Source organism: Idiotropiscis lumnitzeri, chromosome 8, assembly GCF_059441095.1.
Source record: "Idiotropiscis lumnitzeri isolate Australia: NSW breed Sydney's pygmy pipehorse chromosome 8, RoL_Ilum_1.0, whole genome shotgun sequence".
NCBI classification, from domain to species: Eukaryota; Metazoa; Chordata; class Actinopteri; order Syngnathiformes; family Syngnathidae; genus Idiotropiscis; species Idiotropiscis lumnitzeri.
Genome location: NC_142398.1, coordinates 12,894,530 through 12,910,630, shown reverse-complemented (window position 1 = coordinate 12,910,630; position 16,101 = coordinate 12,894,530). Strand labels below are relative to the sequence as shown.

Here is a 16,101-nt window from a genome sequence, read left to right as displayed (position 1 = left end):
GTCACCGTGATTTAGAACTTATTTTTAGATTCATTTATAATGCTGCTTAAACAATAAACCTCTGGTATTAGAAATTGCAATGAATCTGAAAACTCACACTTACACTATACTTTTGAATAATTGCGCTTTATGTAAATACTGATAAAAAGGCAGCGGCATAAAGTCAATGTAAGATTACTGATCTTAAGGTCTTTTAGCTTATTGCATGTTTGTGAAGTAATTTACGTTTTTCCAACCATATTTGTTAAGCTCATTTTGCATGTGAAATGTTTATAAAATATTCAGTACCAAATATTCATAGATAGATTTCCTACCGGATGCTGCTAATCAACCTGCCTTGTCCTTTTGACGTGTGTTCACCTACAGTATGACTCAGACAATTCGGGCTTCATCAGTACAGAGCGCTTCAGGGACCTGTTGGCGACGCATGGCTCAGAACTCGACCCCCACAAGCTAGAAGTCCTCTTGGCCCTCGCTGATGGGAACTCTGATGGAAAAATCTGCTACCAGGATTTTGTCAACCTGGTGAGGCTGTCACGACCGCTATAGCTCCTCTTGTATGTCTTAGTTGGTTATCCATGCTGGTCCATCGGTCATTTATGGCAATAGTTAAGAATGTAGGTAGGTAACTCTTTAACCACAATAAAACATTTTTGGAATACTGTATCTCTAATGGTAGGTAGGAAAGCTAACTTGATTCGAATTTTTCCATTGCGCATCTGTGTTCCAAGTTCAGCTTCAAGGTGTGAAGACGTGGTAATACGAAATGACTTTCTGACAGTTGATAAATTTCCCTTCTTACTTTACACCTTGCGCCACTTTTTAGCTTTGACCTTGAAAGTGCTGCCGGCTGATGCTTGTTCAATGTTCTCTTCAAGCAAATGTCCAGAGGACCCCATACTTTGCAGTCAGGTCAAACTTGATTTATTCCAGTGGGATGTTTGACCTTCAGTTTTTTTTTCAGACTTTCCACCATGGATAATAATGGATTTAGAGTTAACTGTAACAGGATTTAATAAATTAAGCAAAATTTTTTAAGAGTGGTCTCCTGACTATAAGGCGCACCCGTATATAAGCCACAGGAACACTTTTTCAGACTTTTTTTTTTTTTACCAGCGCTTCTTTAGTCCAGCTTCCTCAAAAATTTTTAGCGTTTATTTCTGAATAAGTTTTGATATAGGTTTGAATATGACCTTCCTGACTCCAACCTTCCCTGTTTATCCAGGCTTGGGAACCTCGCTTGCTGGATTACTAGTCACATACAGTAGGAAATTATCTACATGTCTGTCATGTCAGGGTAATTTTGAGAATTAGTGTCACAAAAATTTCCAAAAGTTTCTTTGCTTTCTGTTTTTAGCGCTTTGCGTCAAGAAGTCTTGAAGATGAGGTGATGACGTAAATAGACAGCAACATGGCTGTCAGTCATTGCCTGGTGACACAGTGTTTCATTCACTGCTCTCTCCTTCTTTTTCACCACTTCATTCTTGCCGCATTTAACTTTCATTTCTTTCTCGCATCCTTTGCTCTCAGGTGTGCATCAAGTGCTTATCTCAGCTTCTGTCAAACGTTAAACTCAAACATTCCCTTCCTTCCATTCCGTTCATCTGTCCAAAAATACACGTACGCGTCAGTTTTTCCACATAGAGGTGAAATGGTGGGTGATGACGTGTTCAATTTAGTTATAAAAACATCTATTGTACCGAACATGATCCAACCCCCGAACTATCTAGCCAAAATAAAATTTTTAATGGTTCTATGCTTTGAAGTTAAAAAGCTGTAAAAATAAATGCAGCTATAACAAGTAAGACTTTTATAATGCAATCAAACACTGATGGACGGCACAGTAAGTGCCTGCTGTAAGCCAATTCCCATTAGCCCAAAACATTCATAAATTGCTGATCTGTGAAAATATAAAGCCCCTATGTCATTAAATTATATACCAAAGATTTGAATATAACATACCAAATGGATTCTCTTAAATCTTTGGCTGAATCAGGGCTTAAGTCATTGTCCTCTTAAAATCTGGAAGTATGTGCCATTGCTGAGTCAGCTCTTTATACATTAGATAAAAGTATTGAGACAGACAGCTTTTGATTTTGGTAATTGGGCTATTAGTTTGCCATTTGGTCTGCATTAAGACATTTTTAAAAATGGAAAAGCCTTAGTAGACTTTTACTTTGAAGTTGGCACTCGCGGTGGCGTAACAGCTAACTTGACTTCCGTTTTCAACCTTATGGCTTGCTTAATGGCAGTTTTAATTGACATCACATAGTTGCCACCAACATTAACTCAACGCCATCCCAAAATCATATTTAGTCGCTAATTTAGGACGTCAAAATAAACGCAATTTAATTGCACTTTAGGATTGGCTACTACTGGCTAGCATATTTGCTGTTAGCATTAGCAAGAAGTAACAGTATCGCAGTATCTGAAAGTCCTCGGATTTGACCAAATCAAACAAGGTCTCTAAATAATTAAGCGATTAGCAAAGTCATATTGATTCATTTGATAATCGTTTAGTTGTTGCTGAATTGATTAATTGTTGCTCCTCTAATTGTGAGCCACTACCATTAGCACAGTACTTAAATGTAGAAAAAAAATGATGGCTCAAAATTTAAATAAAAATTCTACGTTCATAAATGTTTGAAAACAAACATTTAAATATTAACTCCAAATGTTAAAATCGTAACAGTCAAGCTCTCACTCGCTTTGCTACTTTTGCTCCCCTTTTGTGATTTTTGCTCCCTGCCCCTTAAACCTTTCACCCCCCCAACCCCCCATCCCCTTTCACCAGAGTCTAATCGGCAAAGATTTGTTTTGTGTTGTGTACAATAAAGAGAAGAATTACAGTCACATCACATGAGGAATTGACGGCCTCTGTGGTGCACTGGCGGCCCCCCTCTGGAGGGGCCAGTGTGTGTTTGTGTGTTTAATCTGTGAAACCATACATGATGTGAGGACATTGTGGCCAGTCCTCACATATGGGCATGTTAATAAAGTCAGACTTGAATTTAGATTTATCATGTGTGTTAATTAAGTGTAATGCAGATGATTTTTTTTTTTTAGAGAAAAAGCCAGGCGTGTGCTTGAAAGCGTCTCCATCCATGCGTTGTCCCTGGTGTGCCGTCTAAAAGTGGCCATGGCAACTCCTAATCATTTTCCCACACTTTTCTTCTCCTGACATAGAGACATAAAGGCGGAAATAATTGGCTTCTACTAAACTTCTCTAAATACTGATCCCTGCTGAGTTGCTAAAAGTCTCATCAGACAGCGCCGGAAACCTCGGTTTCCCTCTTAGCAATTTTTTTTCCTGATTTCCCATCATTATTAGCAATATATTCTAAACCTTAACCTAATCTAAACCACAAGATTCATCACAGCGGAGGATTTCCCATGCCGCATATTTATTTTGTACTAGTTGCTTTATTGCCTATGGTTTCCAAATTAAGGTCTACATTTATGGAAAAAAATATAATTGCTTCATGTTTATTTTATACTGTATTTTTATCATATGCTGTCACCGACTGTTTGTCATATGGCCCTTGACAAACACTCAAATGAACGTAATGTTGCAGAATAATTAGTTTGACTGCTTCCATTTGATATATTCTGCCACATCATAACCTTCGCTACCCTTAAAGCCAGTTTCCGCTCATTGGTGGCACAAGAAACAATAGCAGAATTGACCTATGAGCCATGAAATAAAAATAAGATAAAGATTGTGGAAGGTGAGGCAGACTGCAGGAGAGAAGTGAGGAAATAGTCATTATGTTGTCATGGAGATTGTTATAAAACACAGTAAGTTCAGCTGCAAGACAAGGCACATTGACGGTAGTAGCACTGCAAAGCCTCACTGCCAGTCAAGCATATATGCTGTAACATCTTCAGCAACTAATTTGTGTTTCTGTTTTTAAAAAAAAATTAAATAAATAATAATAATATTTTATTGAGGAACTATGAAAGCAGTGGCATGGCTCCTCGGTGTAAAACTGAGCTGGCCACCCAAATAAAAGGGCCAGTTTTGTTTGGAGTTGAACTCCTTGGAGGCAGACAGTGGTGAGAGGAAAGGTTTTTGTTGGTTGCTAGGTGATGATAATGGTATTCTATAGTCTGTGTGGCCTGTGCTCAAAAAGCTGTGTTATCAGGCTTCGGTCATACATTGAATGCATTTGGAAAGTTGAGTCCAGTCCCTCCAAGCATATTGGAGCAGTGTGGTAGACTGAGAATATTTAGTTTCGACATCAAAAAATGAATATGAAAAAAGAAATCCCCTCCTAGTGAGCCAACCTTCCTGATATAGGACAGATTTCTTTGTTCCATGATTCATCCATTTACTATATTTACTAAGGGTCAGCTCATCAAATGAGCTGGAGCAGATGTGTTAACTAGTCGGCCTCCGCGCTGCTATGGAGACAGACACAATTTATTTGATTGAGGGGGCCACATAAAATAATGGGGAGAGCCAGATCTGGCCCCCACGCTTTGGGGTTGATGTCGCATGACGTGTCTGCCATATGTACATTTATCCATCCACTTTCTACAGCAGTGATCATTCCTGCCATGAGATATCATCAGGAGTGCCACAGGAATTTCAGCAATTTCATTTCATTTGGCTGAAAGTTATTTATTTATTACAAAAATATATTTTTCCATCTAGAGATGCCCATGACATATACACGTAGCAACATTATTTAATACGCTTCCATGGGTGTACATTTCAGGTCCACTATTTGCAAGTTTACATTATTTTTTTTCACCTCTCCTCTGTTATTCACTCCATGATGGTGTTAAACCTGATGCAGATAAGAAAGTATTATATTTGGTCCAAGTTACTTTAGTGAAGTGATACAGCTTGCCTGATTAGAGTGAGAGATTACATTTGCATGTCGGGCTTGAATTTAGTTTAGCATGGGTTGTTATGGAGAGTCATCGCTTTCTGCACAAAATTCAAAAAACAAATCATCTGTTGGCAATTTCTTTTAGAGATGAATTAGAAATTTTGTTTTACTATCAATCATAGTTTATGGTACATTTAGGGTTTAAATATTTAATATCTAAAATTATGTATTTTTTTGGGGGGGGTGCTGTCAATTACTCATGTTTTATTTATTTGTATTTTTTGCTATTCATGATTGGGCTCTTAACCTATTCATCCCAATTTTTCCAGTTAATTGTAAGGCACATATGAACTTGCACAATCATTCACACTTACATTTTCACCACCTCAGCGTGAGAACAGAACCCACATTTTCTGCATCAAAGTCGGCCAAGTGTAAAACAACACTTATCAGTGAGGGCATCAAACTTCAAATCAAATGTCTCTTGTTTCCAGATGAGCAACAAGCGCTCCAATAGTTTCCGGAGGGCCATCCTGCAGGGCGGCAGGCACCTAAAAGGCAGCAGTCTCCGGGATGAGGTCGGCTTAGGTCTTTCTCAGCGCCTGGTCCGACATGTCGCTTACGAGACGTTGCCACGCGAAGTGGATCGCAAGTGGTACTTTGACAGCTACAACTACTGGCCCCCACCATGGCTCATATTGACCATCACCATTCTTGAGGTAAATAATCTAGTTAGAAATGAGGAAAATGGGCTGAAATACTAGAACAGCTGTTCTCAAACCTTTTACAACAAGTACCACCTAATAAAATAATACTGAGCATTTAATATCCTTTAATTTAGTCAAAAATTGACTGTGTGCCTTTAATCCCGTGTGCCTTCCATATGGAAGTCTACCTTGCAGTTCCTTGTCTTTAATTTGAATTCTTTCTTGTTACGTTTGCGTTGTCATTCTCATCTGCGTTTAATCACAAGCAGGCATCCATATTTTCATCATCGCGGAACTAGAACTACTTCCGGATTCCTGATTCCCAGTCGCTTGGTTGTACCAGCTCAATTGTTAGAAAGATTTATGGCTCAATCACATTCACATAGCTGCCAATTATAGAAATTCACATCCTGAACAATTTATCTTAACCTTCCCCCCTTTTTTTTTATTTCAGTGAGGAACATTACAGGAGCACTGCGCATGGGAATGCTTCACTGTACATTTTGTATTAATTCTACAAAGAATAAAACACTCACAGATTTATTTACTTAACTAACAGTGACCTTTCAACAATGCACGTGCCTACACACACACACACACACATTTTTAAATAAATGCAGGACCCTATTTGAATGGTGATGGTCATTTTCAAGTCAGGGAAATAAATAATTTCAACACTTTTAAATCTTCAGTGTCAATTTTCACATCTGACAATGCCTCTACTCAGTCTTGTGGGGCGGTTAGATTGCGCAGATGCATCTCCATGACAACAAGGTGTTTCCACTGTTTTTTTTTTTAGGGCTGTATGATTTCACCAATTCTGTTACTGTTGAGGTTGCACAGCTTGGTATTGATGGGCTCATCAGTCAACTGCCGGAGTTTTGAGTCGATTTCATTATGTTCCGTGGAAACTCCAAAGTGGACTAAATGTGACAAAATGACAAAATGTGGCGGTAAAATCTTCATCATGTAAAACATCATTATATCTTTTCAGCTATCTGAGTGATTAAAGAATTAACTCTACTAGTATGTTTTGCATTTTTGATTTCCTAATGACCCCGCTACAAAAGGGTTCGACTGATGTGATATTCTTTGTGATAAACACAGAACCAGAAATAGAACAGCTGCATTATAGAAATGGGTATAGCTCTTCAGTACAATATGAGCAATACAATAATTAATAATTATAAGTATATAAATATTTACGAGTGTAAATAGGATGTAGCTAAACGTTTAATGGCACATTATTTGTTTGTTCGGCATCAAATGGTGATGTGTTGTACTTTATTTTAAAATATATTAAAATGTTCCATTTGTTTGGTTGGACTGTATCTTATTTATTTCCCCTTTACAGTCCAACTGGTTGAGGCATTTGTCTGCACTGATACACTTTTTCTTCTTGTCAAGGTTTCTTTCTTAGTAATGACCAATTCTTGTAATCGTCTGTATTTACTGCCCTAGGTAGTCGTTTTCTTTTATTATGGATGTCAACTGGACCGCCTAGTTCTGCAAGTGTCCAGCCCATCATTCCTTAAGAGTCCTCTCCCTTACCACCCCCAGCTCCGGGCCCAGGCCTGGAGGTACCTCAGCTACATTTTCATGCACACCGGGTGAGTTGTATGGCGAACTATAGCCACAATTAAAACAAATATATATATATATTTTTTTTTAAATTAAGAAAATGTGTCAAACGCAAAGCTTCTGCAGTTTGTCACATGAGGTTAAGTCAAGTCAGACACAAGTTATTTCAAGTTACTTGGAGTTTACACATGCAACAGGTCTAGAATTTCGCTCCTCATCAAGAGACTAACTGAACATAGCATAAGCAAGCATTGGTCAACAGCGGCAATGACAAAAAAAGACTTAGAGAGAGAGAGAGAGAGAGAGAGAGACCATATGATAGAATTGTAGCAGCAAAAGTAATGTGTTCAAATACAATGGTGATAAATAAATTTGGCCCGAATTAAAAGAGCTGTCAATGGCACCTGCTACAAGAGAAAGAGAGTGAAGTCAGTGACAAATAAGAGTGGAGTATGCATGTTCTCCACCATGCCTGTGTGTGTTCCTCCCACATTCCAAAAACATGCATAAGTTGATTGAACTCCCAAAATTGAGCCGGCTGTGTTCTGCGTCCATTTCTAACTTCGCACGTCTACGAAAATTCCTAATCAAAGAAAACTCTGCTCACGCGCATTTAAACCACACTTTTTGCTCGACTTGCGTTGAGCATAAAAATAGGGCCTCCCGGCAAGATATCCCATGTCATCTGTGTCGGTCCATCATCAGCATACCTTGCGAGACCTTCAATTGTCATCCAGTGACTTTAAAATGACGTGGGCTAAATTCAACTCTGGTGTGTCTGTGATATCAGTCATCACTGTTTTGCCTCAGATTGGAGGTCATCCCACAGCGTGTCAGATGCTGTTATCTGCCCTGCCCTGGAGATGTCCCTGTGTGTTTCGACAGGCTCTGCCAATATAATCAATCGCAATATAATCATTGGGCAGGAGGTGGTGGTGGTTTGTCATGCACTAAATAGATTATTGGCACACTTGGTGGAAATTGTTTGCGTGCTTGTTTGCTGGGAATGTTTGCACTCATTCCTGCTGCGGCTCAGTCAAAACACGGCGCTTTTAAGCACCATGTCGGCCTTATTTACTGCTGCTTCCCCATGTGACTTTGTCATTTATCTGTCAGCAAACATAAAGCAGAGCTTGTGCGTTCATTCAGACAGCGAACATGAGCAAATGAGGGACGGAAGAGGAGAAACTAGATTATTATGGCAGCTGCGCTTTTGGATTTTGGACACAGATGAGGATGTCCGCTGCTAAATGAGGTTTGGAACGAAGGACACTACAGCTCTGAAGGTCGCAGGAAAAGTTGATCCCCTGTCTTAGTGTTTGTTTTGTATGAAAATGGATTAAAACAATTTAAAAACGCTCTTTAAAGGGATGTTTCATTGACATTAACATTGGCACTTATATAATAGGTTTGCATAAAAAATGACATCAGTACTAAAATGCTCCCCCTTAAAAGTATTTTTTTTGTGATGAGATTTTGCCCCCTTTGGGAGATTGGCTTGTTATTTTTTTGCCAATTTCAGCGTCTATATCACTGTAGTGAGGCGAGCGAGGTAATATTGCACGAATTGTCAGTTCTGTCGTCTAAAACGGCAACTGATCGTCAGCGTCATATGGACAAAAATTTTCTTGATCAAAAAATATTTAAATAGTGAAAAATGGGCCATCTTGGCTGGACTGATACTTTAAGCAATAACAGGCATTGTGGTTCCTGAAATATATTTGACAAAAATTGGACGAGATTTGCACTGCAGATGCCGAATTCCGATTTAATGCTCACAAACCGGCACAATATTTATTTTTTCATATTTACATTTTAATTGACAGTGACGGCACACATGAAGCAAATCGCATACCATTCAGACGGCCTGATGACTCAATTCCCATTAATATAAATCAGGGTAACCTCTACATTATAGACTGGCTGACGTTGGTATTTAAAGGGGGACTTTGCCGTGTTAAAATTGCTGGCAAGATTTAAATGTAGCATCACTTCATTAATCCCTCCACCTGCAAGTCTCTTATATCCTTCACCCATGTGCATGGGTGGTATTCCCAAATTTACTGTCCTTATCCAGCTTCAGCAAAATAGCAACGCCAGCAATGCTAAACTAGCCTTAGCACTGTAAATAAGACAATATGGCGTCCGCGCCATGCCAATATTCCATCCTAGTTCCTGCGAAAGAATGCGGGGGTGTGCCTGCTATGGGTGTGTTTGCGGGTGCAGCAGTTCTGACGGACTTTTTGTCAGTCATGTCCTCAGTCATTAATTGGTTGTTTTGTCTCTTGTGTGGTGGTTTCTTGCCGATGAAATTACGGGCAAGATGTGGCCATACAGAGCAGATGTTTTTTTTTCACACGGCAGTTTAGTCATGTTCTCCTGTCGAGTCATAAGAATGTTTTTTTTTTCTCTTCTTTTTGCAAACTGATAAATGGGCTTTCACGTGTATAGCACTTTTCATTTTGGTTTGACTGTTTCCTCCCTCACCTACTGATGATGCAGCATCAGGAGCGAGTGGGGTGCAAGGACACTTCGACAAGCTTACAATGGCTGAGAATTGAACCTCCGACCTCTGAGTTAGGAGACGATACCTACTATATTGCATTATCTTATTGGAAGTTCTTGTGATTGACACATTTTATCTCCTGATTCTTCTGTCTTCGGTCTCAGTCTGCATGTATGTGTTTTGTTTGTGATAGGATTGAACACCTCAGTCTGAACATGGCCATGCAGCTGCTGGTGGGAGTCCCCCTGGAGATGGTCCACGGGGCGGCGAGGATCGGACTGGTCTACGTGTGTGGTGTGCTGGCAGGTGGGCGGGCCAACAAGCAGTGCATGAATTCTTATTAATGGACATTGTGCATACATGTTCTCTCTTTCTAATTACATGCAGAAACAGACAGAAATAAAAACATGAGGTCTCACATTTCAAGACTAATTGCTTGCCCCATCTGTTTGATTTTCAGCATCACTTTCCGATGATGTCTGTGGGTGTGCGTGTGTGTGCGTGTGTGTCCTCTGGACAGATGGCGGTGTCTTGCTTTATTTCTTCCAGTTGTGTGGCGATCCTTTGGGGTTGAGCAGTTTATGTACAGTTAAGCAGTGCGACAAGAATCATGGCAAGCAGCGCTCAATCAAACAAAACACACAAAGACTTCACTCAATAATTGGTTTAACAATGTCAATTTGGAATTTTCAAGTTTTAATGGAGCTATTCATCAACACATCCTTACTGCTTCATTATCCTTCACAATCACGGGTGATTGTCGTCTGCATGTGTATGTGCCGCTCTTACTGAAATAGGGGATGTGCACTAAACTGCCAAATATGAAATGCTGCATTCAGACTTTGATGAATGCTCATGCAAATTGTCTCCATCTCTGAATATATGCCACTGTGTGATTGCTCGTGTGTGTGTGTGTGTCTTTGTGTGGTGTGTGAGTGCAGGGGTCAGTGACAAGCCCCCTGTGGATTCCAGCTAAAGTAGCCTGTACAGAATTAAGCCCCGAGTGAAATGAGGAGGGAAACACAGCATAAATCAGGCACACACACACACACACACAAGTCAGCTGTTTTAATTGGATATCGACCACCAGTGGAGACAATGGGGTGGCTGCTTGTATTGACCATAATGCTTTTATTCGGTTGTGTTTCTTTGCATGTCATATTTCCTCTCAGACTTCAACATGATCAAATACACATTAGTGTAAATGGGTCAGCATATGTTTATGATGCTCAGATGTTTACTATTCAATCACTACAACGATATATGGTATAAGACATTGACAGCTGAATTTAGCATCCCGCTATGGAACAGCGTGTTCCAGGGCATTAGTAAGAAAATAATAAATCTAGTCTTTATTTGAAATTGACTGCAACCTATCACAGCTGTCAATAGGCCAATTACATTCTGCTCATGAATAATGTGGAGTTTTCTGTAAATGTGTTATTTTCCTGTATTTGTGCATTCATTTTAACAAATTTTGCATTACTGTTATAGTTGGTCCTATTTTTTCCCCATATGTTTGTATTATAATACTATTTTTTTATGTTTTCATATAATGTCAACTCATGTCATTCTATTCAAACAAGCAAGACGAGCAGAGAGGAGCTCAGCTGGCACATACGCTGGGGGTCAGGGCAGTGATCTTAGGTCAGGTCATGAGTCATTGAGCAGTCAATGGCCCCCTTGGTACAACACACACTCTTGTCCTTTTGTGGGACTCAATGAACTTGTATGTTGGCAGCTGAATGAAGGGTGTAAACAATAACATTAAAAAGCAGGCTTTATGTTTGCTTGCTTTGCACGCACGTAATTGTATTTTCTTTGGTTAATGTGAGAAAAAAAATGGTATAGTTGATGTACAAAGTGCGTTTGGAAAAAAAAAAAGATAGTGATAAGTGAGTTTAAGAGTAGAGCGAGTGAGACGTGCTTTAAACTCAGAAGCACCAAAAAATTCTGAACAATAACTTGAATGAATATTTTTTTTCCCATCAATCCAATGAAAATGATTTCTGGGAGAGCTGCGATAGGCTCTAGCACACTCCGTGACCTTTGTGAGAAGAAGCGGTACAGATAATGGATGCATGGATGGATAGTATGTACATCATATCAAATGATCAATTCATTCTGTAGTAAATTTATATAATATATGAATTAACTACTTTTATACATTTTGCACCATTTTCTAATTGATTGAGAGTCATCCATATGTTTTATGTAGCTAAATTATTTTTGGTCTAATGCGACGAATGATGTACCAATTATTTAGCTTTTTTAATAACGCTCTGATAGATGTCAATCAAAGCAGAACAATATTACTGAACAGGTGTGCCTAATGAAGTGTCTGGTGTAATTTAGTGCGACTGCAGTAGTCAAGAATGAAGTCTGTATTGCTCACCTACTCCTACACTGATTCAATTAGCTTAACTCGCTAAGGTCCTCAATATTCTCTTTAATTACAAAGTGGACAGCCCTTAATAGTTACATTTTATTATAACCGTGAAGTCCTTTTATGTCTGGAAGTGTATTGATTGCTTTCTATTTTTAAGGTGGCCAGTGGAATCTACACAGGCTTTGAAGACTGCGGCTACTTGTATTATAATGTGGCGCAGTTCCCATATTGTGTCTAAAAATCTCCAGATGAAGATTTCTCATATGTGATGCGTCTGGTCTCTGCAGGGTCTCTGGCGGTGTCGGTCACTGACATGACGGCTCCTGTGGTCGGTTCGTCTGGTGGGGTGTACGCCCTGGTCTCTGCACACCTGGCCAATGTAGTCATGGTAATTTGTGTGAGCGGGTGTGTAAATGTGTTGCATGTGACTCAGTGCGCGTAGATGATTATCGCATCACTCACTGCACTTCATCATCAAAGTTGCTTCATTTTGGAGCCCCGCAGCAGGTGCGGCTCCATCTGCACATGCCATACATTCCATGACATTGTATGATGTGAAAAGATTTCATTTTGGAGCATCATGTTTATTCTCTTACTATTCATTTTGTCTTTCTTTTATAGAACTGGTCTGGCATGAAGTGTCAGTTTAAATTATTCCGGATGGCCATGGCTCTTGTGTGCAGTAAGTCTGATTATGGAGTCTGTAGGATACTGACTGTTTTTGCACATTTTTTTTCATTTAAATGTGTTACCCCTGCACCTTACAGTAAATTTGAGCAATCAATATGAACACAATAATAAGATATTTTAATCAATATTTATTGAGCAAATGCATGTTTTCTCATTTTTTTTTTTTTTGCACACACGCAGTGAGTGTTGAATTTGGCCGGGCGGTGTGGCTCCGCTTCTACCCGCCAGCCTTTCCTCCATGCCCCAACCCCAGCTTTGTAGCTCACCTCGGCGGGGTGATGGTGGGTCTCACACTGGGTGTGGTGGTCCTGCAGAACTATGAACAGCGCCTACAGGAGCAGTCCCTCTTTTGGATTTTCTTCTGTGTCTACACCTTGTTTGTGCTCTGCGCCGTATTCTGGAACATTTTCGCCTACAGCTTGCTTGACGTGCGGTTGCCCCCACCACCGTGACACCAGGACCAATCATCATCCCTCTGTCGGCCAAATGAACGATCCCTCCTCGAGTACGTGATCAACCTCCGTGGCTGAAGATGCTACGACATAAACGCTCCTTTTTCAGTTTTTTTTCATCCACTTGCTGCATTTCCGGAGGAAGTCTTAGCCAGATGTGATCCTCATCGCCCTTCACAGAGCAGTATAAAAAATGTGGATCCCTCAAGGACATGTCCACGCGCATGTCCGCCATGACTATTTTGATGTTGTGACGGTTCTATCAGGACCATGTTCAGTGCAACTACGTAGACCTCCGCCAAGGCCAAACTGCTTGCAATTTTCCACCTTTTGATGTAGCATCAGACTTGTAACAGAGGCGGGCTTTATCAGCAGTGTGTAAGCTTGTCGCTCATTTTTTTTTAATTCTGTATGAGGATAGCTCAGTGGATGAGTGGTTAGCACATCTGCCTGTTTGGTGTTTTCTCTGGGTGCTGTGCTTCCCCCCCCCCCCACAATGCAAAAACATGCATGTAGGTTGATGATTCGAAATGGCCCACAGGTGTGAATGCTGTTGCGGTTTGTCTTAATGTGCCCTGTGATTGGCTGGCGACTGGACCTGGGTGTAGCCCGCCTCTTGGCCAAAGTCGGCTTGGATGGTCTCAAGCTCAGACTTGTGCCTGTCATGAAGACAAATGCTAATTTAACTGCCAATATTATGCTTTTCAATCTAAAATCAGAGGCGGGAAATAAGTATTGTATAGTAATAAATTAAAACACGACTCTCACTTCTCACTTGTATCTGAACCTGAATTTTGTTCCGCCAGACCAAAATTGATTTTGTTATTTCTGGCTTGTTGGTAATTGGTATGTAATTGTTGGTATTGTATTGTTAGTGTAATTCTGCTAACGGTACCGTCCTACTGATTGCGGTTTTACTATATGTCAATGCAAATAATGTCGACAATTTTTATGAATAAAGCCAGAAGGTCGAGGCCGGAACAGTGCAGAGATCTCGGCCGGCGGGCGGAGGACTGATCGGCAAAAAAAGGTTCAGTGCCAAGCTCTGCTTATTCATTTGCAAACTTAATTTTCAAGTGAGATAATCCACTCATTTTCCTTGACCGCTTTTGCAAACGCAACGAAACAGCTATTTATCATTCTACATTTTTAAAAGATTGGGATTTTGATTTTTTTCTTTTTTTTTTTTTTAATCCGTGTATGTGTGGAAATTGTCTTCTTGATACTCCCAACCCAATGGTGCCTATGAAGCTTGGTGAAAGTACATCTACACAACTCTTCATTTCGTCATTGTCACGTCGAGAGGTTCAATTTAAACAATATGGACTATTATGCCCAATAAAACATGCAAACATAGTTGGGGTTTTTTTCTGTAAAGAAAAATATACACATTTGGAGAGTTTTTTTATTGCACATCAGCAATAGGCATTAGACAACATTGTTTAATTTCAAGTTCATAGGGAGAGAATTGTAATGAGGGTAACCATTCCATGTTATCTGAAACTCATACATGTGTCTTTGACTTTGTGTACCATGCACCAAAATGTATGTATACACCTTAATACACAAGCACAAGTGCCATCCAGAATGCTAAGCTTTCATTTGTGATGCCAAACTGTTGTGTTTAGAGATTGTAAAAGTCTGCAATGATGTTATTTGTTGATGGTATAATGAACTACTACTATCTGTATTATTACAACCAAACAAACGACCGAAAGAGCACACAGGCATGATTTTGACTGTCTGAACTGGTGTCAGTTCACACGAAGGTTTTTTTGTCATGATGCAAAAATGGGAAAGAAATCAACGCTCTGTCCCTGTCACAGCGTAATGCAGTTGTTTTATTGATTTGAGCCATCGATCGTACTGTACTTTTAACCTCACGTTTCTATGGTAACTGCTTCACACAAACCTGATTATTGTGTATATAACACAGATTAACATGTCTGCTATTTTTACTCCGAGATATTGGTATGTTGTGTGCATTGTCTGGTCAATCTACACTGTATATAACATCTTGTATGCATCCTATTTAAAAGTGTGTTAAAAAATAGTCTGCGTATGTATTATCAGGGCTGTGACACAACATTGGTGGATACTAATATTTTAACAGTGTGGATTCTTTGTAGATTTGATAAGAACATACTGGAGTACATTAAACAGTTTTATACAGAAACAAAATGGTTGATTATTTAATATCCATTCATCCATTTGCTATGGTACATATCCTTATAAGGTCAAAATTCAAATCCCTGAACCTGAGAACAGTGAGGTTAGTTGTGCTAACTAATTATCCACCATTTATTTATTTGTTTGTGACCATTTTATATATTTTTTTCTTATTGTGTGAAAACAATACAACAGAGCAAAGATTAGTGAAGGGCAGCAAGTGTGGAGACGAAGCAAGATACAGAGACATAAAGTCAACAATGCAAAATTGTGATGCCCTTTATTTATTTATTTTTAATTCAATGGTATGTATTGCTCTTGAATCAGAATTAGGGAGTACTAGTTGATGGTGCTTGATCTCATTCTACAGACTTTGAACTAGTTCTGAATTGCCATTGAATTGTACCTCACACAGAATAAAATAACCATTATTGACATTGCCACGCAAAACTAAATTAGTATTTAATAATAATGTCATTCTTGATGTGATACAAAAAAGAAAAGGTAAACAATGATAGTGTGCAAATTAAAATGATAAAATGTGCAAAATGCAGAAAAAATAGATAATGTAAATGGAATAAACGACGTGTTGAACGGATTAACATTTATTCTAACTAATGTTTGCAGCGTATACCCTAGACAGTTTGTAATAGAGTAACGTTTTTATGTTCCCAACAATTTCGCAACGTGTTCGCCATCAAGCGGATTTTGGACTAACTACATATAATCTCGCGAGATTTAGGTTGTGTCCTGGGATTTTTGCCACACC

At 39.4% G+C, this 16,101-nt stretch overlaps 1 protein-coding gene across 3 annotated transcripts in view; it reads left to right on the top strand.

Moving 5' to 3' along the window:
- Positions 1 to 15,316, top strand: part of rhbdl3 (rhomboid, veinlet-like 3 (Drosophila)) — a 38,141-nt gene extending 22,825 nt beyond the window's left edge. For 2 of the 3 annotated variants that reach the window (XM_088303472.1, XM_088303471.1), the window contains exons 4-10: positions 367 to 525; positions 5,333 to 5,557; positions 7,007 to 7,155; positions 9,826 to 9,938; positions 12,309 to 12,409; positions 12,643 to 12,703; positions 12,892 to 15,316. In XM_088303472.1, coding sequence (XP_088159598.1) covers positions 367 to 525; positions 5,333 to 5,557; positions 7,007 to 7,155; positions 9,826 to 9,938; positions 12,309 to 12,409; positions 12,643 to 12,703; positions 12,892 to 13,163 — 1,080 coding nt within the window. In that variant the 3' untranslated portion in view covers positions 13,164 to 15,316. The remainder of the gene's footprint in view (positions 1 to 366; positions 526 to 5,332; positions 5,558 to 7,006; positions 7,156 to 9,825; positions 9,939 to 12,308; positions 12,410 to 12,642; positions 12,704 to 12,891) is intronic. The other variant, XM_088303473.1, reaches the window with a different exon arrangement.
- Positions 15,317 to 16,101: the final 785 nt, after the last annotated feature.